The 23,300-nt window shown below is 43.4% G+C and overlaps 1 protein-coding gene across 3 annotated transcripts in view; it reads left to right on the forward strand.

Moving 5' to 3' along the window:
• The window catches only part of LOC129832882 (retinoic acid receptor alpha-like), a 175,016-nt gene that overhangs the window by 107,750 nt on the left and 43,966 nt on the right, over positions 1 to 23,300 (forward strand). The window contains exon 1 of one of the 3 annotated variants that reach the window (XM_055896983.1): positions 12,532 to 13,839. The exons of the other annotated variants lie outside the window; for them this stretch is intronic. Coding sequence (XP_055752958.1) covers positions 13,665 to 13,839 — 175 coding nt within the window. The 5' untranslated portion in view covers positions 12,532 to 13,664. Of the gene's footprint in view, positions 1 to 12,531; positions 13,840 to 23,300 lie in introns of those variants that run through there. 3 annotated transcript variants of the gene reach the window in all.

Consider the following 23,300-nt stretch of genomic DNA (forward strand, 5'->3'; position numbering starts at 1 on the left):
CCACTGGTAAATAATATATATTAGGAACATTTAAATGTTTAAACCTTTGATGTCAATTAACTAAAAGAACGTGTCACCTCGCATATGATTTGCATAGCTTAGACCCTATTTCGCATCATCTGAGATTTTTGTGTAGGGCCCGCCATCGGTTGAGACACAGCGTGCTCTTGAATACAGGGAAATATAATCATAGAATTATAATTCATAGAATGGACCTATCCCTTCAGACCACTGCAGTTTAAGTACACCATTGACATTTTTATTGTCAGGTCCACCAACTATCAAATGTCAACTTAAATGTTTATGTCTATTCTATGATCTATATTTCTATGATTAAAATAGGTTTCACATGTGGGATCGACAGTATAATTTTAAACAACACATTGACATTCAAGTCAATATTTTAGTTTTATTGTTAGTATAATTTGTTTTGTATTGTTGGTATATTGTTGTATTTTAAATGTGTATGACTGTCCTTGTCTATCAGTATATCAGTGTTTTTTTTACTTTTTGTAGACTCCAGGAAGAATAGCTGCTGCTTCTGCAAAAGCTAATGGGGATCCAAATAAACATTCTCTAATGGATGGACCTCCAACCATCTTTGTGGTACCATTTTGAAAGTTGGAATTTCAATGTTATTCCCATTTTAGTAAATGTGTCAGCCAAAACATGACACCCAACCTGTATTCAAAAAACATACATTTTGTGTCTCAACCGATGGCGGACACCACACAAACCCTTAGATGATGTTAAACAGGATCGAAGCTACAACATACAGTTGAAGTCAGAAGTGTACATACACTTAGGTTGGAGTCATTAAAACTCGTTTTTCAAACACTCCACAGATTTCTTGTTAACAAACTATTATTTTGGCAAGTCGGTTAGGACATCTACTTTGTGCATGACTCAACAATTGTTTACAGACAGATTATTTCACTTTATAATTGACTGTATCACAATTCCAGTGGGTCAGAAGTTTACACTAAGTTGACTGTGCCTTTAAACAGCTTGAAACATTCCAGAAAATTATGTCATGGCTTTAGAAGGTTCTGATTTGAGTCAATTGGAGGTGTACCTGTGGATGTATTTCAAGGCCTACCTTCAAACTCTGTGGTTCTTTGCTTGACATCATTGGAAAATCAAAAGAAATCAGCCAAGACCTCAGAAAAATAATTGTAGACCTCCACAAGTCTGGTTCATCCTTGGGAGCAATTTCCAAATGCCCGAAGGTACCACGTTCATCTGTACTAACAATAGTACGCAAGTATAAACACCATGGGACCACGCAGCTGTCCTACCGCTCAGGAAGGAGACACGTTCTGTCTCTTAGAGATGAACATACTTTGGTGCGAAAAGTGCAAATCAATCCCAGAACAACAGCAAATTACCTTGTGAAGATGCTGGAGGAAACAGGTACAAAAGTATCTATATCCACAGTAAAAACGAGTCCTATATTGACATAACTTGAAAGGCCGCTCAGCAAGGAAGAAGCCACTGCTCCAAAACCGCCATAAGAAAGCCAGACTATGGTTTGCAACTGCACATGGGGACAAAGATCGTCCTTTTTGGAGAAATGCCCTCTGGTCTACTGAAGCAAAAATATAACTGTTTGGCTATAATGACCATCGTTATGTTAGGAGGGAAAAGGGGGATGCTTGCACGTCGAAGAACACCATCCCATCCGTGAAGCATGGGGGTGGCAGCATCATGTTGTGGGGGTGCTTTGCTGCAGGAGGGACTGGTGGAAAATTATGTGGATAAATTGAAGAAACATCTCAAGACATCAGTCAGGAAGTTAAAGCTTGGTCGCAAATGGGTCTTCCAAATGGACAATGACCCCAAGCATACTTCCAAAGTTGTGGCAAAATGGCTTAAGGACAACAAAGTCAAGGTATTGGAGTGGCCATCACAAAGCCCTGACCTCAATCCCATAGACAATTTGTGGGCCGTACTGAAAAACAAACCTGACTCACTGAAAATACAAACCTGACTCAGTTACACCGGCTCAGTCAGGAGGAATGGGCCAAAATTCACCCAACTTATTGTAGAAAGCTTGTGGAAAGCTACCAGAAACGTTTGACCCAGGTTAAACAATTTAAAGGCAATGCTACCAAATACGAATTGAGTGTATGTAAACTTCTGACCCACTGGGAATGTGATGAAAGAAATAAAAGCTGAAATAAATAATTCTCTCTACTATTATTCTGACATTTCACTTTCTTAAAATAAAGCGGTGATCCTAACTGACCTAAGACAGGGAATTTTTACTAGGATTAAATGTCAGGAATTGTGGAAAACTGAGATTAAATGTATTTGGCTAAGGTGTATGTAAACTTCTGACTTCAACTGTACAGTATGTGAATATGAAAAACCTTTTTTTTATTTTTATAACTGCCTTTAAAAAAAATAATGATACCATTGTTTGACAGCCCTGTTTGTAAGCTCTTAAACAATATCAATCTCAAGTGTTTCTCTTTCCCAATGATGAAGACATGTCTCATGGTCTGGTGGGGTATATAAAATTGGTCTACTTTGAGCACCTTTATCTCTTGAATGTTTTTACATTCAGGCCCAAAACGTCACTTTTTGAGCACTTATGCAATGGGCAAATACGTATGGAAGGGTTCGTTCAAATCAAAAGTGGTTCTGTCAAAAAGTGATTGAATTCAAATGTTTTCACCCAAATATACAACTTTGAGAAGAAAGAAAAATAAGAAAATACATTTTAACAACTTGGGCCAATTGACACAAACCAAGGATCTTCTCATTCAGAGATTTTTCTCTTTGAGGGTCATTCATTTGCTCTCAGAAACAGTGGGCCATGACCTTGGCTTCCATCATGGTATGGAAAGGCATGTTTTGATGTGGAGGCCAGGATAAAAAAAATAAAAAAATGAGGCTCGATCGAGCTAGAAAACCGAGCTATTTTCCTTCCAAAGAGAGCCTATTTGTAAAACATTTCTCTCTCGCTCTTTCTCCTTGTAAGAATGACTTTTCAAGCACTTTACAGTTGCTGAGGTTCACGGGTCATTTGAACAACCAGTTAATTATGTCTGTACATTCAGCTCTTATTCTCCATTTCATAAGAGATGGCCAGGGTTATTCTAGCTAGGTTTCTTCTAAGTGCTATAGGAACAAGGTCATTTGATCTCTCGTATCACGAAAATAACCCGTACTTCAGCTGATAATTTCATCCCCCTTACTTTCACACAACACACTGACCCCAGTGCCCCCCAGTAAACGAGTCGAGCATGAAAGCGTGTGTCTAAACAAAGATAAACAAACGCATACAGACGTTAAGATTACAAGACAGCTCTGGCCTCTTCCACACGTCCTCTGGCCTATTACGGAGATAATGAGACGGGCTTTCACAGGCTTCAAAACCTCCCAACGTAGTGTGTGCATGTACGTGTGTGTGCATGTGCGCGTGTGTGCTGCCCTTCCAAGAATCACGCCTGCAGTTTATACTCCGTATACCCTCATAGCCGCTGCCTGGCTCCTCCAGATGTGCAGAGGCTAACAGTAGCTAATCCACGCCATATGCTAACGGCTAACTCAAGCCATCACCATTACCCTTGGCCTAGCTACAGAGTCCTCAGACGGAGATGTCATGTAATCACTTTCTCGCAGGTAAAAGCTCTTGTTTTCAAATCCCCCAAAACAAAAAGTTTGGGGGGATTTGCTTGTATAAAAAAATAAATGATTTCATGCAATGCAACCGCCATATGGTCACGGATTTAGAAATGTAAACTCACACCCAATCCATACACGTACATTAAAATATACTGAAGCTGTCTTTCCCATACAGTTATGTAGCTTATAACATGTCACACACTCCCCCTCTCTTCTTTCACCCTTGCCCTCAGCCACGTGTACACAGATGGAGCGATGAGCAGGGCGATAAGGTAGGTGTGAGGCAAGCGATTGAGCAACATGTCAAAACCACTCTGCTGTCAGATAGGAGAGGCTCTTCTTGCATCTCAAATGGCTCCCTATTCCCTATATAGTGCACTAATTTTGACCTATTCCTAAATACAGAACAACATGCCATTTGGGACTAGGGCTGTGCGGTATACTGTATTTTAAGATATACGGGTATTGATGCACGGACCGGTTTGTGTTTTTACGTTACATTCTATAACGGTATTTGAATGTTTGGTTTGTTAAATGTTATACGCCGTGTGTAACATCAATTTTTAATAGTTTACTTCGCTACTTGAGTCATCTCTCTCCACTCTTTCTCTCCATGCCACTTTCCACACAGACCTAGCCACGCCCCCTGTCACTCAAGGAGCGCATTTGATGTTCCTCGACCAAGAGACACTTGTGTTCAGTCTGCATGGTCAATGCAGCACATGCAACAATGCTGTTTTCACTAAGCTTCTTCATATAAGTCCACTAGCGTTCTATAATGACACTATGCGTTTGTGTTTCTTACATCTGCAAACGGCAGGTTGGGCCTGAATCGTGTTAGCCGCAAATGCTAATCGCTAGTTAGCTGACTAATAAATGTACTGTCAGAGCAAGCGTAACTAACCACACAGCCGGATAATACCAGTGATGGTGTAGTCCTTAATCACTATGTTGTTTGCACAACAGTATCTTCTAAATCAAAGAGAAATACGTGAAGCATGAATTTGTTAGCTACATGAAGTTGCTACGAGAAAACATTAAATGTAGCCAAAGATTATAGGGTCCTCTAGGAAACACTTGTCAACAACACTCTGGTTCCTAACCTGTTACAATAACTCCTGGCATTTTCACTCGTTGTCATGTCAAATAACACTGTATTCAAAGTGCCCACTATTATATTCTAACTATAGAATTAGAATTGCCATAATGCCAACAGTTCACCCAAGTGTTTTTCACTAAATCGCAAGTCAAATCACAATTGCAACATTTGGTTAAAAATAAGGCCTAGATTGTTTGCCGATGTCTTGCAGCCCTATGTGGCAGTGTGGAAATTACTCCAAATGAGTGCAGGAAATTGATGAAAATGCTGAAAATTATTTTGGGTTGAATTGAACAGTATAAAACAATCAGAATGGCGAAGACCCATTGAAATCACTTAGAATGTATATGTTGCCTCTGTAGGGTCATGTGCTACTCATGAAGCACATTTTGAACTTTTCTTATTAAAAAACATAAAATACTGTGGTACCGTAATTGTTTTTTGAAATACCGTCATATGATATTTTGGCCTTATCACTCAGCCCTATTTGGGACACAGGCCAGCTCTTCAAAGTGGAACTCTTTAATGGGTTCTGTACACCATCGAGAGGAGTAATTGACCCATAGCAGAGCTGCAATGTATGCTGGGACAAAAGAGGGCAATGTGTCCGACATCCTACATACCTATGTACATAACCCCGATAAGCAGCTAACCCTTTACTGCTGTTTGCAGGGACAGGGGGAGAAACACAGGGACACGATCTGTTCTTCTCTCAGCTAGTTGATGTTCTGAAGTGTATTATATTAATGGAAGTGACAGAAATGTCACAAGTCGACTCCTCCGACTGTCTTGTGTGAAAAACACGATACTGGGCAGCTTCTTCCTGTGGCTATCAATCTATGTCATTAGTGGTTAGGCTACGCTGCTAATGAGCTAGTGTCCCTTTTCTTTTGTGTGTGTGTGTTGTGCTGCAGCAGAGAGCTAGATAGCCCACCATCCATTTGTGGAGGAGAAGGTAATTGCTGTAACGGAGTTGACATAACGCTAATGACTCCTTCCATTTTGTTTTCTGCCACCTCGAACCAACTGATCTCATAAAGGAGATAACGTAACATAATGACGGCGGGTGTGAGATTCACAATGATACTTAGTTGGTAGAAACACCACGAGGCCAATGTCTCTGGTAATCCTCAGTTAAAAGGGGGGGGGGGGGGGGCTGCTATGTTTAAGTGGGAAAGGGGGGGGGGGGGGGGCAGGGATGAAGGGGAAATACATAGTTTAGTGCTTTGAAGTTAGTCAGGTTTTCCCACGCATTTCCTCCCATCACATCATAAACCTCTTCAATCCCCCCCAAAATCCCCCCCATCCCATCTCCCTCCCTATATATCAACTCCCCCATCCCTCCCTGCACCACTTGGCCTCCAAAGACTAATGCTAATTGCTCTTATCAAGGACACCATGTAATCTACTCTCATTATCTCAAGTTCACCGTAATTCATTTGAGGGTTGTGAAGTAGCTTAGAAGTAAATATCCTCAATATCTACTCAATTTGTTATCAGAACACTACAATTATCTCTTTGTATGCGAATGACAAGGTGTATTGCCCTAAACTTGCCATATCAATGGACAACTGCATTTCACTTGTAAAAAAAACAAAACATTGTCAATTCTTTCCCACTTCTTCTTAAAGTGGTGAATAGTGGTGAAACTGCCATGTCCGTTTGCGATATTACAAAGACGTTACTTCAAACAATGAACACTTTTTTCCCCCTCGGACATCATTGCACACACGATAGCACAACGGACTACGATTTAATTTTTACCACGATGTGGGATGCTCATTTCCTCAAAACAAAGATAATATCAAATGTGCCTGGGGCGGTCAGTGGTGCTGTTTCACCTATCGCGGATCTCATTTTTAACCAAAGCCAATTTGAGGGTTGACCTTTTTAAGGTGGTTGAAAATGTGTAAGTGTTCCTAATCATCAGGTCCAATATGTTGGGATATGTATCACTGTTTCCCCTACCATGCCCAGGAAGAACCCGGGCCGGCCGCTCTCAAAGTGGGCATCGGTTCAGAAGTTTTAGCTCTTATGAGCAAGAAGAATTACCGCCTTGTCTACACCCAGCAAAAAGCCGTCTTCCTTCACAGCCTTCCTTCACAGCCTCCCTTCACAGGTTCCAGAAAGTGATTAGTGGCGTTTTAATGTTTAAAGTGTCAGTGCGTTTCTCAAAGTCAGATCCAGCCAGGACGTATTCAGCAAGATGAGAAATTAGCAAGAATAATGGCTTCAGTTCCATGCCTTTCTCTGTAGAACTCCATGAGTCATTGGGTTGTCCAGGGTTTGTATTCAAAAAGTAGGAGTGGTAATCTAGGATCAGTTCTCCCTTTCCGTGTAATCTTATTCCTTAGGATCAGTTTGGCCTTTTAGGTCTTATCTGAGCACTCCTACTCCGAGACTATTTGTGAATACAGGCCCTGGCTTCATCATCAAGTTCTTGGTGTGCTGTTCCTTGCCAATTGACACACACTCCATGAAGGGTTATCTGTAGGAGTAAAGAGTGTTGGCCCATATGTTGAAATAGTGTCACTGAACAGGCAGCTTAAGGTTACTGACCTGATTGACATTTTAGGTTGATAACAAGACCCTTTAGAACTCATGTGCACCTTATCCGTTGGAAAGCAATGTTTTTATGCTTACAGTGCGAAACCTGTGAGACTGACTCGGAGCCAACAGTCGAAAGGGCGCATTCTCAAAGCAAGCGCAGGCCAGCTGGCAAGTGTCTTCACGGACATTTCAATCTCTCATTGTCCCAGTCCGTAATCCCAACATGTTTCAAGCTGACCACCATTGTCCCTGTTCCCAAGAGCTCCAAGGAAACCTGCCGAAATGACTATCGCCCCGTAGCACTCACATCTGTAATTATGAAGTGCTTTGAAATGCTGATCATGACACACGTCAACACCATCATCCCAGACACCCTGGACCCACTCCAATTCGCATACCGCCCCAACACATCCACAGATGATGCCATGGCAGTTACACTTCACACTGCCCTCTCCCACCTGGACAAGAGTTGAAATAACTGAGAATGCTGTTTATAGACTGCAACTCAGTGTTCAACACCATAGTCCCTTCCAAGCTCATCATCAAGCTAAGGACCCTTGGAGTGAACCCCTCCATCTGCAACTGGATCCTGGACTTCCTGACGGGCTGGCCCCAGGTGGTGAGGGTAGGCAACAACACCTCCTCCCCGCTGACCCTCAACACGAGGCCTCCTCTGGGGTGTGTGCTTAGTCCCCTCCTGTGCTCCCTGTTCACCCATGACTGGGGTAAACCGCCTACAACTCCTGATCATCGACGGCGATGAGACAGACTACAGGGAGGAGGTCAGACACTAAGCAGTGTGGTGTCAGGACAACAACCTCTCCCTCAACGTCAATAAGACCAAGGAGCTGATTGTGGACTGTAGGAGAGAGGGGGGAGAGCACGCTACCATCCTTATCGACAGGGCTGTTGTGGAGCATGTCGAGAGCTTCAAGTTGCTTGGCATCCACATCACTAAGGACTTAACATGGTCCACACACATCTGCACAGTTGTGAAAACGGCATGGCAGCACTTCTTCCCCCTCGGGAGGCTGAAAATATTTGGCATGGGCCCTTGTATCTTCAAAAGGTTATACAGATGCACCATCGAGAGCATCTTGACTGGCTGCATCTTCTCTTGGTACGACAAATGCACCGCCCTTGACTGCAAAGCGCTACAGACAGTGGTGCGGGCAGCCTAGTGCATCACTGGGGCTGAGTTCCCTGCCATCCAGGACCTCTGTATCATGCGGTGTCAGAGGAGGGCCTGAAAAATTGTCAAAGACTCCATCCACCCAAGCTATAGACTGTTCACTCTGCTACCGTCAGGCAAACAGTACCAGGGCATCGGCTCTCGGACCAACGAGCTCAGGGACAGCTTCTACCCCCAAGCCATAATTCTGCTAAATAGCCAGACTGCTAAATAGTTTGGGTACCATTCATTGACTATCTGCACTGACTCTATCTGTGATTGACCCTACGCACACTCACTAGATTATACATACACACCATAACACACTCACTCACACACAACTACATTGACACTCGCACAGGAAAACCACGCACACACACCAACACCAACACGACACAAACATACATTACACACACACACACACACACACTTTTACACTCATCCTTTGCTGCTGCTACTCTGTTCTTTATTTGAATCGTATTATTATCTATCCCGATGCCTAGTCACTTTATCCTGCCTTCATGTATATATCTACCTCAAATAACTTGTACGTCTGCACATTGATTACTGAGTACTTGAGTACTGGTACTCCCGTATATAGCGCCATTGTTTATTTTATTTTATTTCTCTTGTGTTACCAGTTTTATTATTTTTAAACATTGCATCATTGGGAAGGGCTCATAAAGCAAGCATTTCACGGTAAAGCCTACACCAGTTATATTCGGCGCAGGTGACAAATAACATTTGATTTGAATCGGTCAAAGGTCAGACAGACTGTGTGCACGTGTGATTGTTAGGGTCGAGGTGAAGGCCTACAATGTATGAGAGCGCTGAGCAGTGCCTCAGAAACCAAGGCAATATTTGGCTGTTCCAGTTTCCTGAATTTCTTGTTGTGCAAAACGTGTTTCTATACTTAATCATCAACTGACCTCGAAGGAAATTATGTTGTGAAATGGTAATAGGAAAACTGGGCTAAAGCCAAAGGCAATGATGTAAGCGTAAATAATAGCAAATTGCTTTGCGTCGTACATTTACAATGAAGTCAATTTTCATTAAGCAACTTGCCAGGCGCTGCTCGCTCGCTTACATACCCATCAGGAAATTGTAATATCCTATGAAAGGGCCCTTATCTGTGGCTAGTACCCCTGCCGCCACTCTCAATGGATTTAATGCCTCCTATCAATTAACAAATGTGTATTTATTTGATGTGTGGTCTTTTATCCCGAGCAGCTAATATTTTAAACAGACGAAAATCAATACCCAAGCACTTTCACGTCAAGGGAAAAAAATGGGATCAGCCAAGGCATGAAAGAAGAGGTTGATACATTGTTCTACTTACGAATGTGGCCGTCTTTCACTCACTGACAGCAACCTTGGTTTAGCTCGTTGACCGATGCACAGTGGCGCCACGACTTGACTATTCATTGCCTTTATGTGCACATTGCTCTACCCCATAGCAAGTGTGCGTGCAACCTGCCCAGGGAAGTGAAACCAAGGAAGGTGGGGTGGGGGGGGGGGGGGGCTTCCTACCGGATTACAGGAGAACTTTGGGTTCCATTTGCAAGGTGCAGAGGAGCGAAGTGAGAAGTTGGGCCAGCACGAGGTGAGGCTTTTGCCTGGTTTGTTGGGTTCACAGAGAGTTCAGCTGCACTGTGAAAGGTGTGTGTGTAATTGGTGGGCAGTCAATGGCCGTATTTACGGTACAGGGACAGGGATGGATGGAAAGGTTGAACAATATTGACAAGTGTCTTGTTTTGTCTCAGAGCAACAGCCGCCACACTTGTTTTCAGTAAATAAATTATTCTGCATTCAGGCTTAACACTACTGATTTGTCACTCATATTTTAAACTGTTCAAACCTTTTTTTGTTTTTGAATAGAATGCAACTTTATTTAAGCTGCAAAATGACTTTTTTGGGGCGACCTGACCACATTCACATAGAAATATAAGTTATAGCTCTGTAATTCTCATTGAAAGCAAGTCTAAAAAGCGGTAAATCTGTTCTCTGTGTGCTATTTCTATGCTTAGTGTTCTTACGTTTTGTTTTTGCGTCTCGGGCCCCGAGTAGCGCAGCGGTCTAAGGCACTGCATCTCAGTGTTTGAGGCGTCACTACAGACACCCTGGTTCGATTCCAGGCTGTATCACAACCGACCGTGATTGGGAGGCCCATAGGGCGGCACCCAATTGGCCCAGCGTTGTCCGGGTTTGGCCGGTGTAGGCCGTCATTGTAAGTAAGATTTTGTTCTTAACTGACTTGCCTATTTAAATTTAAAATAAAAAAATGACCCCCGGTTTTGTACACCAGCTTCAAACAGCTGAAAATATACTGAACAAAAATAGAAACACAACACGCAACAATTTCAAAGTTTTTACTTAGTTACAGTTCATATAAGGAAATTAAACAATTGAAATACATTAATTAGGCCCTAATCTATGGATTTCACATGACTGGGAATACAGATATGCATCTTTTGGCCACAAATACCTTAAAAAAAATAGAAAGGGCGTAAATTAGAAAACCAGTCAGTATCTGGTGTGACCACCAATATTCTTAAAAAATATATTTTTTAAATAAATGTAACCTTTATTTATCTTGCCTCATACAGTGCGACACATCTCCTTCGCATAGAGTTTATCAGGCTGTTGATTGTGGCCTGTGGAATATTGACCCTCTCCTCTTCAATGGCTGGGCGAAGTTGCTGGATATTGGCGGCAAGTGGAACACGCTGTCATACACGTCAATCCAGAGCATCCCAAACATGCTCAATGGGTGACATGTCTGGTGAGCATGCAGGCCATGGAAGAACTGGGACATTTTCAGCTTCCATGAATTGTGTACAGATCCTTGTGACACGTGCATTATCATGCTGAAACATGAGGTGACGGCAGCAGATGAATGGCCCGACAATGTGTCTCAGGATCTCGTCACGGTATCTCTGTGCATCCAAATTGCCATCGATAAAATGCAATTGTGTTTGTTGTCCATAGCTTATGCCTGCCCATGCCATAACCCCAACTCCACCATGGGGCATTCTGTTCACAACGTTGACATCAGCAAACAGCTCACCCACACAACGTCATACACGTGGTCAACTACATCAAATACCCCCTATATTATATGTATGTACTCTTATTCCATTCCTTTACTTAGATTTATGTGTTTTGGGTAGTTGTTGTGGAATTGTTAGATTACATGTTAGATATTGCTGCACTATCGGAACTAGAAGCACAAGCATTTCGCTACGCTCGCAATAACATCTGCTAACCATGTGTATGTCACCAATAACATTTTATTTTATTTGGTCTGCGGTTGTGAGGCCAGTTGGACGTACTGCCAAATTCTCTAAAATGATGTTGGAGGCGGCTTATGGTAGAGAAATTAACATCAAATTATCTGGCAACAGCTCTGGTGGACATTCCTGCAGCCAGCATGCCAATTGCATGCTCCATGAAAACTTCTGTGGCATTGTGTTGTGTGACAAAATGGCACATTTTTAGTGGTATTTTATTGTCCCCAGCACAAGGTGCACCTGTGCAATGATCATGCTGTTTAAATCAGCTTCTTGATATGCCACACCTGTCAGGTAGATGGATTATCTTGGCAAAGGAGAGATGATCTCTAACAGGGATGTAAACTAATTTGTGCACAAAATTGGAGAGAAATACGTTTTTTGAGTGTATGGAACATTTCTGGGGTATTTTAATTTAACTCATGAAACATCGCACCAACACTTTACATGTTACGTTTATATTTATGTTCAGTGTACAATATTTTTGGTTATGGAAAATATATTTCAAAGCGGTTTAGATGGTACAATGATTCTCAAACAAACATTAGGCGAACTATTAGAATTTAGCGACCAGGAAATGGTGGCGCGATTTCTGTATAGTGCACTTTTAAAGGGCCATTGCCCGACTTCAGTCATTATTTTTTTTTTATGACCACCCAGTTGCTGTCAAGTCCCACTACAACCATAGATCAATTAGGGCTGTACTGTTAGTATCATGTAATTATCATGTTCCACTTCAAAACTCATGCAGAATAGATACTCGTCATCTGGTGAACACCTTCAACAACATCAAATATCCCCCTCTATGATTTACAAACTGCGAACGTTATATTTGGCCATAGCCAGAGGAAGGATAACTTAAGGTAGCAGGCGTAAAATAAACCCCTGAGTCGGTTTACGGGCTTCGTCTGTTCTGTTATCCTTTTCCTCTAAACGGGATGCTTCCGGTTTTAGACACCCAGCTGAGGGTTTAGGACGGAGAAGTGAGGCTGGGTAGGTGGAGCTAACACGCAGCTGCTGATACTCGTCAAAAATTGCAGGGCAGGATTTGGAAACTGAATGAACTGTGAGCAGAGGTCTCTTCACAAGACATGGACGCCGGCCGTCAAGTATCCTTATGTAACACGGGGATCACGAAAACAACAGGATGCTCAACAGATTCTCGAGATTTGTCGGCGAATCCTAAACGTATTGTATTTGAGATGAACTAGTGTAGCGCTCTCCGTCGTCAGTCGAAGAGACAGGATATTACTCCTGGACATATTATCCGTTCTGGTGTTGTCATAATAGGAGCGATTTGGAATTAAAATACCTATTTCCACGTGATTCGGTTGTTGACGCGACATACAGTACTGTATCTCTAAATATGAGATTGGGGGGGACACGTCAGTGACGCTGGGAGCATGCTGGACAATAAGTTCTCATAGGCGACTTTTCTATAGGACTTGTATTCTACACATGCTTGCATTGGAAGGAAAAGGCAGATCGACGGGCGGGATAGCGTGGTCCACTTGAATCCCTGTGTCGCCCGAGTTGGTCAACAGCTTTGGAAACACCATTCAAAGACAGTGAATCGTGGACTCATATTCCCAAAAACGAGCCGAGCAAATAACAGACGGAATAATTTGTTTTAACATTATTTTTTTTGTCTTATTTTTTCCCTTTTCACAACAGTTTGTGCCCACTGAATAAAACCACAATATAGGTCGGTAGCGTGACTTCATCGGACGGGTTGGAGAACAAGACGTTATATTGTTACAACTCTGTTGGGGAGGAAACCCTCTGATGCGTTCCTGCGACATGTGATGACATCCTTCGTTGCGCTCGGTGTTTTTGAAACCCTCTCGTGTCTTCTTTATTCGAACGGGAGGAGATCAAAGGACATTTGCTCTCTATTTCGGGCTGCCGTTCGTTTTGCGTGATGTACGACAGTGAGGATGCGGTGGGACTCACCCCGAGTCCGAACCGGTTTTTAACTATGGATTACTACCACCAGAACCGAGGATGTCTAATCCCTGATAAGAGCCTCGTACCTGCGGCACACCGTCCCTTCAGTTCGTCCATCAGAAATCAACACTGGAACGGATCAAACCACTGTATGTAGCTTTCCACTTTACTTGTTCTCGACTAACTAGTAATTGATTGTCGAAAGAAACATGCATGTACCAAAGGCGCATACATCATGTAATCCGTAGATATTGATTGTTGGGCGAATGCAAAGCATTACCCCAAGTTGTTATAATGTTTCGCTCTTCCGTAGACTTCATGTTCTGTCTCTGTTTGAAGTTATTGCATGTAGGTCAAACGTACTTTTGTCGACAGTTTAATTAATTAAATTATCTGAACTAGTATTCTTAGCCAACTCGTCACATTTATATCGCCCTGCAACAGTTTATTTGTGCAAAAACATGCAGAATCTATTTGCAACGTCGCAGTAAAATTGTGGCAATCCATTCCCACCGCCGTATTACATTGCTTGCAAAAACTTAAACCATGCCATGCTTGAGGCGCCTTGTGACTCATTACTATGTGGCCATGTTGCTATACTAGTGTTTATATATACAACGATGTGCTATATAAAGCCTAGCCCTACTTTCTCACATGGGACAAACATGTAGACCGAACTGTAATCGCGTAACTTTGCCAAACAAGTACATTTTTAATGATCTTTAATGATCAATATGTCCAAATAGATACGCGATCCTTGCAGTTCTTTGCTCGCAATTTTTTATTTTTTTTACAGCCTTCAGTGGAGTCTAATGTCCAAAGACCACATGTAGGATAGTAAGGTCATGTATTGGTAACTTGCTGACTCATTCATTTTTAAAATATTTTTTTTATCGTAGCCTACAAGTGTCTGGGACTTGTGAGGAGAAACTAGGTTTACATTTAGAACGTCTGCTCCAAATTCACAAGAAGTGTGATGACGGAACAATTTTGACCAGATTCACGCTTCAATGCTTAGATGTCACCTATGACAAATTGGTGTCACACATCATTTTGTTTTGTTAGAAATGGTTGATAATGTTTTTCCCTCGATGCACTACTTTTCCATCCTAACATTCAATTATATTGTCATTCAAAACATTAGGCTATCAATGGTAAATGTGGAATGAGTCATGTTGGACTGAGTCACCCATGTAACACCTAACCTTGGAGTCAATTCTTGTCAAATCCCTGTTATGTGCTCACAGTGTAAGTGTGATGTTTTGATGGCCATAGTCTGCCTGGAAACTCGGTCTCCGGTGATTGTTTCGGACATGTCACCATTACTAAGCTTGTGTAAGCCTGTTGGAGGGATCATTTGTTCACTGGGTCAGCTCCGCTTTCTAATGGAGATGGCTACAATTGACCAAAGTATTTATGCCCCTTTGAAGGGGGCAAAGAGGTCAGGAAGACACGGAGAGCCACATTTTAAGGAGGTTAGGATTTAGCCCTAAGCCAATGTTTATTTATTTTTATTTATTTAACCTTTATTTAACCAGGTAGGCAAATTGAGAACACGTTCTCATTTACAATTGCGACCTGGCCAAGATAAAGCAAAGCAGTTCGACACATACAACAACACATAGTTACACATGGAGTAAAAACAAACATATAGTCAATAATACAGTGGGAAAAAAAATAAGAAAAAAAATAAGTCTATATACAATGTGAGCAAGTGAGGTGAGATAAGGGAGGTGAAGGCAAACAGATATATGTATAAATAAATAAAAATATAAAAAGGCCATGGAGGCGAAGTGAGTACAACACAGCAAGTAAAATAAAAACAAAAAAAAACACTGGAATGGTTGGTTTGCATTGGAAGAAAGTGCAAAGTAGAGACAGAAATAATGGGGTGCAAAGGAGCAAAATAAATTAATAAATAAATACAGTAGGTAAAGAGGTAGTTGTTTGGGCTAAATTGTAGATGGGTTATGTACAGGTGCAGTAATCTATGAGCTGCTCTGACAGCTGGTGCTTAAAGCTAGTGAGGGAGATAGGTGTTTCCAGTTTCAGAGATTTTTGTAGTTCGTTCCAGTCATTGGCAGCAGAGAACTGGAAGGAGAGGCGTCCAAAGGAAGAATTGGTTTTGGGGGTGACTAGAGAGATATACCTGCTGGAGCGCGTGCTACAGGTAGGTGCTGCTATGGTGACCAGCAAGCTGAGATAAGGGGGGGCTTTACCTAGCAGGGTCTTGTAGATGACCTGGAACCAGTGGGTTTGGCGACGAGTATGAAGCGAGGGCCAGCCAACGAGAGTGTACAGGTCACAGTGGTGGGTAGTATATGGGGCTTTGGTGACAAAACGGATGGCACTGTGATAGACTGCATCCAATTTATTGAGTAGGGTTTTGGAGGCTATTTTGTAAATGACATCACCGAAGTCGAGGATTGGTAGGATGGTCAGTTTTACAAGGGTATGTTTGGCAGCATGAGTAAAGGATGCTTTGTTGCGGAATAGGAAGCCAATTCTAGATTTGACTTTGGATTGGATGTGGTGGCACCCACAGTAAAAAAGTATATACAGTTGAAGTCGGAAGTTTACATACACCTTAGCCAAATACATTTAAACTCGGTTTTTCACAATTCCTGACATTTAATCAGAGTAAAAATGAACTGTTTTAGTTCAGTTAGGATCACCACTTTATTTTCAGAATGTGAAATGTCAGGATAAAAGTAGAGAATGTTTTATTTATTTCATCACATTCTCAGTGGGTCAGAAGTTTACATACACTCAATTTGTACTTGTGAAGGTCTCCAAATATTTTCTGAGGTCTTGGCTGATTTCTTTTAATTTTCCCATGATATCAAGCAAAGAAGCACTGAGTTTGAAGGTAGGCCTTGAAATACATCCACAGGTACACCTCCAATTGACTCAAATTATGTCAATTAGCCTATCAGAAGCTTGTAAAGCCATGACATCATTTTCTGGAATTTTCCACGCTGTTTAAAGGCACAGTCAGCTTAGTGTATGTAAACTTCTGACCCACTGGAATTGTGATGCAGTGCATTATAAGTGAAATAATCTGTCTGTAAACAGTTGTTGGAAAAATCATTTGTGTCATGCACAAAGTAGATGTTAACAAACGATAGCTTTGGCAAGTCGGTTAGGACAAGAAATGTGTGGAGTGGTTGAAAAACGAGTTTTAATGACTCCAACCTAAGTGTATGTAAACTTCCGACTTCAACTGTATATATATTCTACAATCTGAAAAAGCTTATTCAAAACTTGGGTATCTTTAATTTAAACTCAGATATATTTTGTAGCATGCTCATCCTTACACTTTAAGTCTATTTTAATGTTGAGAGTTGCTTGTTGTGGTCATGGAGAGTGAAAGTCGACCAGAGCCCTTTCTCAGTTTCCGCTGAGTCAGTCAGACAGTCAAAGCCGCTCTTTGAAGGTCTCCCATAGCAATGTCCCCATGAGAGAACAACACTGCTGGGATCCCAACAGGGTGTTGCGTTGAGTCACAAACCAGGGTCCTGTTCAGTAGAGACAAAACGTTTTGGAACTGAATGGAACAGGGAAGTTCTTGCTTACCTGAACTTGTCCAACAAGTAGATGACTGATTTTCGTTGGGAGAGAGATACGCCTTAATCACAACATAGTCACTGATCTGGCTGTCAAGTCTCTTTTATGAAAGCGCCCCTTTTTCGTTAAACGATGTAACCTGAACCACTCATAATAACCTCTTGTAGCAGGCATTATAGAAAATGTACACAGGTCTCATAAACAATCTCTCAAGCCCACATGCTAGTGAGTAGCCGGCTAGCATTTGTGCTTTATGCTTATTGCACATTTATAAAACACAGACTAGACAGCTAGTATAACAGTCTTTGGCTAAGATGCTGTTAGCGGTACGTGGTACCGCACTGCCGCGTGCGACAAACTGAGCCTAGATGTTCCAGAATCAACCTTCATTGATACTCTTGTTTTAGTGGTGTCTGCTCTGCTTGCAATTGGAGGAGTTGAGACACAAAAATGGTATCTTTGGAAGGGATAGCTTCTCTGTGACAGTAAAACAGTGTTTCAATCCGCTTCGGTTGCCGTATGAGCGACGACTCCGATGGACCAAACCTCAAATGCAAATAGTGGGTTGTAGCCGCTTGTCAGAGAGGAAGAAGTGTTCTTTAGTCTTTGTTGTTGTGAGTTGCAGGTGGAGGGGCTTGGTGTGTGTGTGTAAGTTGGAAGGTGCACAGCCTACAAGCCATTGCACGCAGCACAGAAGGAGCAAAGGAGACGAGACCAAAAAGACATGAGGACATAAACACTTATAAGAACGGGGAAAAATGAAACCGTTGATTCTTGCGAATATAGGCATTTGGAATATCGCCCAAAAACATAGATGGTCTATGGCCCAGCCCTACTATACGTGTGCCCTTCTGAACAAGACCCATGGATAGCAGCCTCCCAGTCTTATAGTGGCAATATGTGACTTTTTGGGCGACCCGACCAAATTCACATAGAATTTATTTATTTAACCTTTATTTAACTAGGCAAGTCAGTTAAGAACAAATTCTTATTTACAATGACGGCCTACCCCGGCCAAACCCTAACCCGGACGACGCTGGGCCAATTGAGCTCCGCCTTGTGGGACTCCCAATCACAGCCTGGAATCGAACCAAGGTCTGTAGTGACGCCTCTAGCACTGAGATGCAGTGCCTTAGACTGCTGCGCCACTCAAAATGTGAGTTGTAGATCTGCTATATGTGCACTATTTCTTCAGTTTTGTTTTTGTGTCTTATTTTGTTTTTGTACACCCGCTTCAAACATCTTAAAATATATATATTTTTGGTTATGGAAAATATATTTCATAACAGTTTATATGGTACAATGATTCTCTACACAATACTAGCTTATTTTGTCAAATGAACTGAAACTATTAGGTACCAGGAAATCGCGGAGCGATTTCTGCATAGTGCAACTTTAAAAACAGACAAACTTTGATGTGGAGACAGGCCCAGTGCAAAGTTGCTTTGCCCCCACCCTCTCTCTCTCTCTCTCTCTCTCTCTCTCTCTCTCTCTCTCTCTCTCACTCTCTCTCTCTCTCTCTCTCTCTCTCTCTCTCTCTCCCTCTCTCTCTCTTCTCTCTCTCTCTCTCTCTCTCTCTCTCTCTCTCTCTCTCTCTCTCCTCTCTCTCTCTCTCTCCTCTCTCTCTCTCTCTCTCTCTCTCTCTCTCTCTCTCTCTCTCTCTCTCTCTCTCTCTCTCTCTCTCTCTCTCTCTCTCTCTCTCTCTCTCTCTCTCTCTCTCTCTCGCTCTCTCTCTCTCTCCTCTCTCTCTCTCTCTCTTCTCTCTCTCTCTCTCTCTCTCTCTCTCTCTCTCTCTCTCTCTCTCTCTCTCTCCTCTCTCTCTCTCTCTCTCTCTCTCTCTCTCTCTCTCTCTCTCTCTCTCTCTCTCTCTCTCTCTCTCTCTCTCTCTCTCTCTCTCTCTCTCTCTCTCTCTCTCTCTCTCCTCTCTCTCTCTCTCTCTCTCTCTCTCTCTCTCTCTCTCTCTCTCTCTCATATATATTGTGTGAAGGCTGAGGATGACTCACTATGTTGTTTTGTGCGCACAGCAACACTCGCCAAATATGCCGCAGCCACCTTGCTAAATTGAACTACAGCCCCAGCTTTTGCCAGATTTTTTGAAAGGAAGAGAAGCCCCCATTCGATTCAGGAATGTTTGCCGGGCACCCTGCCGCTGACCATTTCATGCCAAAACAAACCTGTGGCAATCGCAGCTCACAAAGAGGTAGACAGCCATTCAGTCCCGGCAGTGAAGGACCATTTACTTCAGCCCTCCTCGGGATAATCCCCCAGAGCACTCAAGTCAGAAAGCACGGTTATTTTGAGCTTAGTCTCCCCTCCCCAAGCCCTTCTCACGTCAGTATAGGTCACTTTGACGTAGAAATGGAAGTCGTTGGGTCGACAGACACTTCAGTGTCTTTATTTAAAACGACGTCAATTTGGGATGTGTTTTATAAAAGCAAGCCTTGGCTATTCTTGTTGAATTGAGTGATATCGTTAGTCGTAGGATAGGACAGGAAATAAGCCACCAAGTCTCTTTCTTTTATCAGTGTTCTCCTTGAGGTAGTGCCTCACAATAGTGATTGGATAGCCTTGATGCCTGAGCAAGCTCAGACACTTTCCCTGGCATGATCCTCTTTAAAAAATGAAAAATCCTTGTAGGAGTGTGTGCCTAGCAAAAGCGGGTACTCGACTCCAGCGCCCTGCCTCACTGTTGGCAAAGTCCCCACACCTCATCAGGGCAGCGAGAGGCACCACCCAGCACAACAGAACTCTGGGCACATCAATCACAGGTTGTTTGAAATGTCCTCCATCATGCTGACTGCTGCTGCTGCCCAGAGAAGAGTCTTGCAGGCAGGGGAGGAGACCGGAGCCTGGAATGAGATGGCCCCTTTAGAGCCTGGAGTATAACCACAGACCAGGACTTTGATATCCTGGTCCCAGCTCTGTTTGTGCTTTTGCGTACTCCATTGGCAAGGTAAACATTTGTCATGACAATTCCATTCGGAGTTGAGCAGCAACAGACTGGCACCCAGGCTTCGATACTTATTATTACACTGCCACTATCCTCTCTGTTGGCCAAAGGAAATTCGTTTGCTCCAGGATTAGACTTTCAGCCCATCTCCTCAATTCCTGGACTAAATCTACCTCTATGTCCATGTCTTCACCACAAGTTATATTTAGCTTTTACATTGCATTAGCAAGCATGCGTAAAGACAAACACAGTCAAGTCTGGTTTGGTGGCATGTCATTCACCTTTAAAAAGGCCTGGCATCCAAAGAGGAAACAGTGTCACTTTGAATTTCCCTCTTCGGCTGCCTGCCTAGATTCCTCCAGCTGCCTCTGGTCTAGTGGCTCTAGGTGCGGTGTGTGTAGAGCTGCTGGGAGCCTGATGGCCGTCACAGCACTCCTGTGGCGCCTCAGAAAGGAAGTCCTTACTAAGGAAGACCATGTGGCGTTTAATTGTTTCCCATGGACAGCGTTGCGCCGCGCCGGCAGGGAACGATCACCCGGCATGGAGGAAGTGGAGAAAAGGCAGCAGGAGAAGGAAAGACAGAGAGGGGGGGGGGAGAAAAGCGTGGTAAGTGAAAGACGATAAGAGGGGAAGCGCGAGAGGGTGCAAGGGACAGACATAAAACGAGGAAGCAGGGAGTGAGCGAGAAGAACAGGAAGGGGTCGTAAAAAGAATGTTCCGGTCTACTGGGCCTACTGTGGCTTTTCGGGGGTTGCAGTTTGCGCTCCAGACAGCGTGGCAGAGACCGCTGTCAAATGCAGATTCTCGCGGACAGGCAGGCGGGCGGCCTCTCTGACCCTGCCAACAGCCCAACATGGCTGGCAGCGTCTGCTCGGTGTTTCCGTGGTTTGGCCGACCAGTAGTAGCCTGGCTCTGCATTTTTAAGAGACGCAAGGAATTAAGTCTGGCAGCAGACACTCGGTCAACAAAAGCGGTAGCGGCTGCGCTCCTCTTGGCCACAGTGTGTCAATAAAGCCGCCAGTGTAGCCCTACTCCCCCTCCCACGTCTTTGCCATGCAGTGTGTGACGTCTTAGACAGGGGTGCAGCGCTTTCTTTAGGGACTGCCAGCTGGTATGGGATCTAGCTGTGGCTTTAAAGCGAGGGCCTCCTCTACTGTTGCTGCTGCAGCTCTGTGTTTCAGGGCCTCCCCTCTTACCATGAGTAGTATAGACGGTTGTGTAGAGCTGGGCTCCGAACTCAGAAGTGGCTACTCAAACTTCAACGGACTGTGTCCAAAACAAAGGAGATACTGTTGTCTGAAGTGCCCGAGCGCGCAACTTTCTAGTGTGGCATGTGTTAGACGCGGAATGCGGAACGCTCAAACGCTTTTCGTGGGTTAGAAACGTTCTCGCGTAAAGTGCGTTTTGGAAACGTAATTGATTTCCGTCTTCGTTCACTTCCCTCTTGTGCTCATGGTTTTTACACCCTCACACAATTCAGCAAAAAAACGTATGATCCCATCTTTACTACGACTCAACTTTGTTTACCACACAAGCACACACACACACACAAACACACACACAACTCTCACAGAGCACAGTTCCCTCTGTGGCGGCGACAGACACTCCCGTACCTGCAGGCTAACCATTAGCCTAGTTCCTCTGTAATCGGGGAAGGCTGACAGACACTAAAGGTCATTATCACATCATATACCTCACCCGCACTGAGAGAGAGAGGACCAGAGGGCAGGATTTCGCAACCCGTCGGGCGGCTTATCTTCCACCCTAGAGCCCAGGCCCTGTGCCAGTGTGCTCCACAATCCCGCCTGCTTCTTTTAACATGCCGCCTCTTTAAAGAGAAACCCCCCCCCGAATTGCAGGGAAACCACAAACTCCCATTTTAAACTCCCACTGAACAGGCTGTTCCTAGAGCTAGTGCTAAGGCTACTTCCTAGCAGACGGTGTTGCATAACTTAATGATTTAATGGCCTGACAGCCGTGTTGTTGTGGTGCCTGGTACTGGATATGGCGTGGGGTGTTTGGTATTATGGGGTGGGGATTGGGAGTCGTTCCGTGTCTGTTCAGGGAAGGGAGTTCGGGAGTGTTGCGTCTGGTGCGTGGGCTGGTTGGCCCGTGATTCTGTTAGTCCTCAGCTGTGTGGTCTAGACCGTGTTCAAATGGAGCTACGGGATCCTTCACTTGAGATTGAAATATTACAAACACATTATTTGTGGTGTACTTTAATAAGGATTTGTAAAGGGTTTATAAGTCGAGAGTTGGTTGTAGTCTATTTGCAATTGTATACCTACGCTTATTACATTTTTATGAAAGACTTGTGTAAGTGTACTTCATTTTATTTTGGTCCATAAGTTTGTATTATTTGTACGGTTATGGAATTTAAAAATGGTGTTTTCCAAGCTTGGAAAAGTTTTGGGAAATGATCAAATACAAAATGTTTTAGGAAAGTCATGGAAATTAATAATAGTATTTTGTCCATCAAAGAAAAGTTGACATCAGCCAGGATCGGAATGACACTGGTGCATCTCTGTTTGCGCTCGTAGCCTGCATGGTGCGAGACGAATGGGCCGTTGCTCAAGGAGAGAGACACGGTCGGACATTGCAGCAGCACGTAGGCCTAGCCTATAAAATAGGATAGAGAACAGATGAACTAGGTAGCCAGTTCAACACATATCTTGTAACCTCTAGTTAACCGTTTCGCTATCATTAGCACGTGTTAATGTTTTTCGGGCGTGTCCCAAAAAAAAACGTTCCGCCGACCTTCACCTTGATAATCTGGCTCTGATGTGTTTGAGCAGGGCTGTATCAAAAGCCTGCACACCCAGTAGCGCTCCAGACTGAGGGGTTGACCACATGTGTTTTATACAGTTGCCTAACAGGTGTTGTACTTTGCGGGAGGTTAAGTGTCTTGCCCAGTGACAGGAGATGGTACATGCGATCAGAGAGCAGCCTCCCAGTGTCCATAACATATTACGCTTACCTTCTTTATGCGTGTAATTGTTGGTCATGGAAATCTGGTTAAAAGTCACGGAGAAGTCATGAAATTCCATCTGTCAAAATGTGTATGAACCCTGGTATTAGGATCGGTCCACTCCA

Source organism: Salvelinus fontinalis, chromosome 34 (genome assembly GCF_029448725.1).
Source record: "Salvelinus fontinalis isolate EN_2023a chromosome 34, ASM2944872v1, whole genome shotgun sequence".
NCBI lineage: Eukaryota > Metazoa > Chordata > Actinopteri > Salmoniformes > Salmonidae > Salvelinus > Salvelinus fontinalis.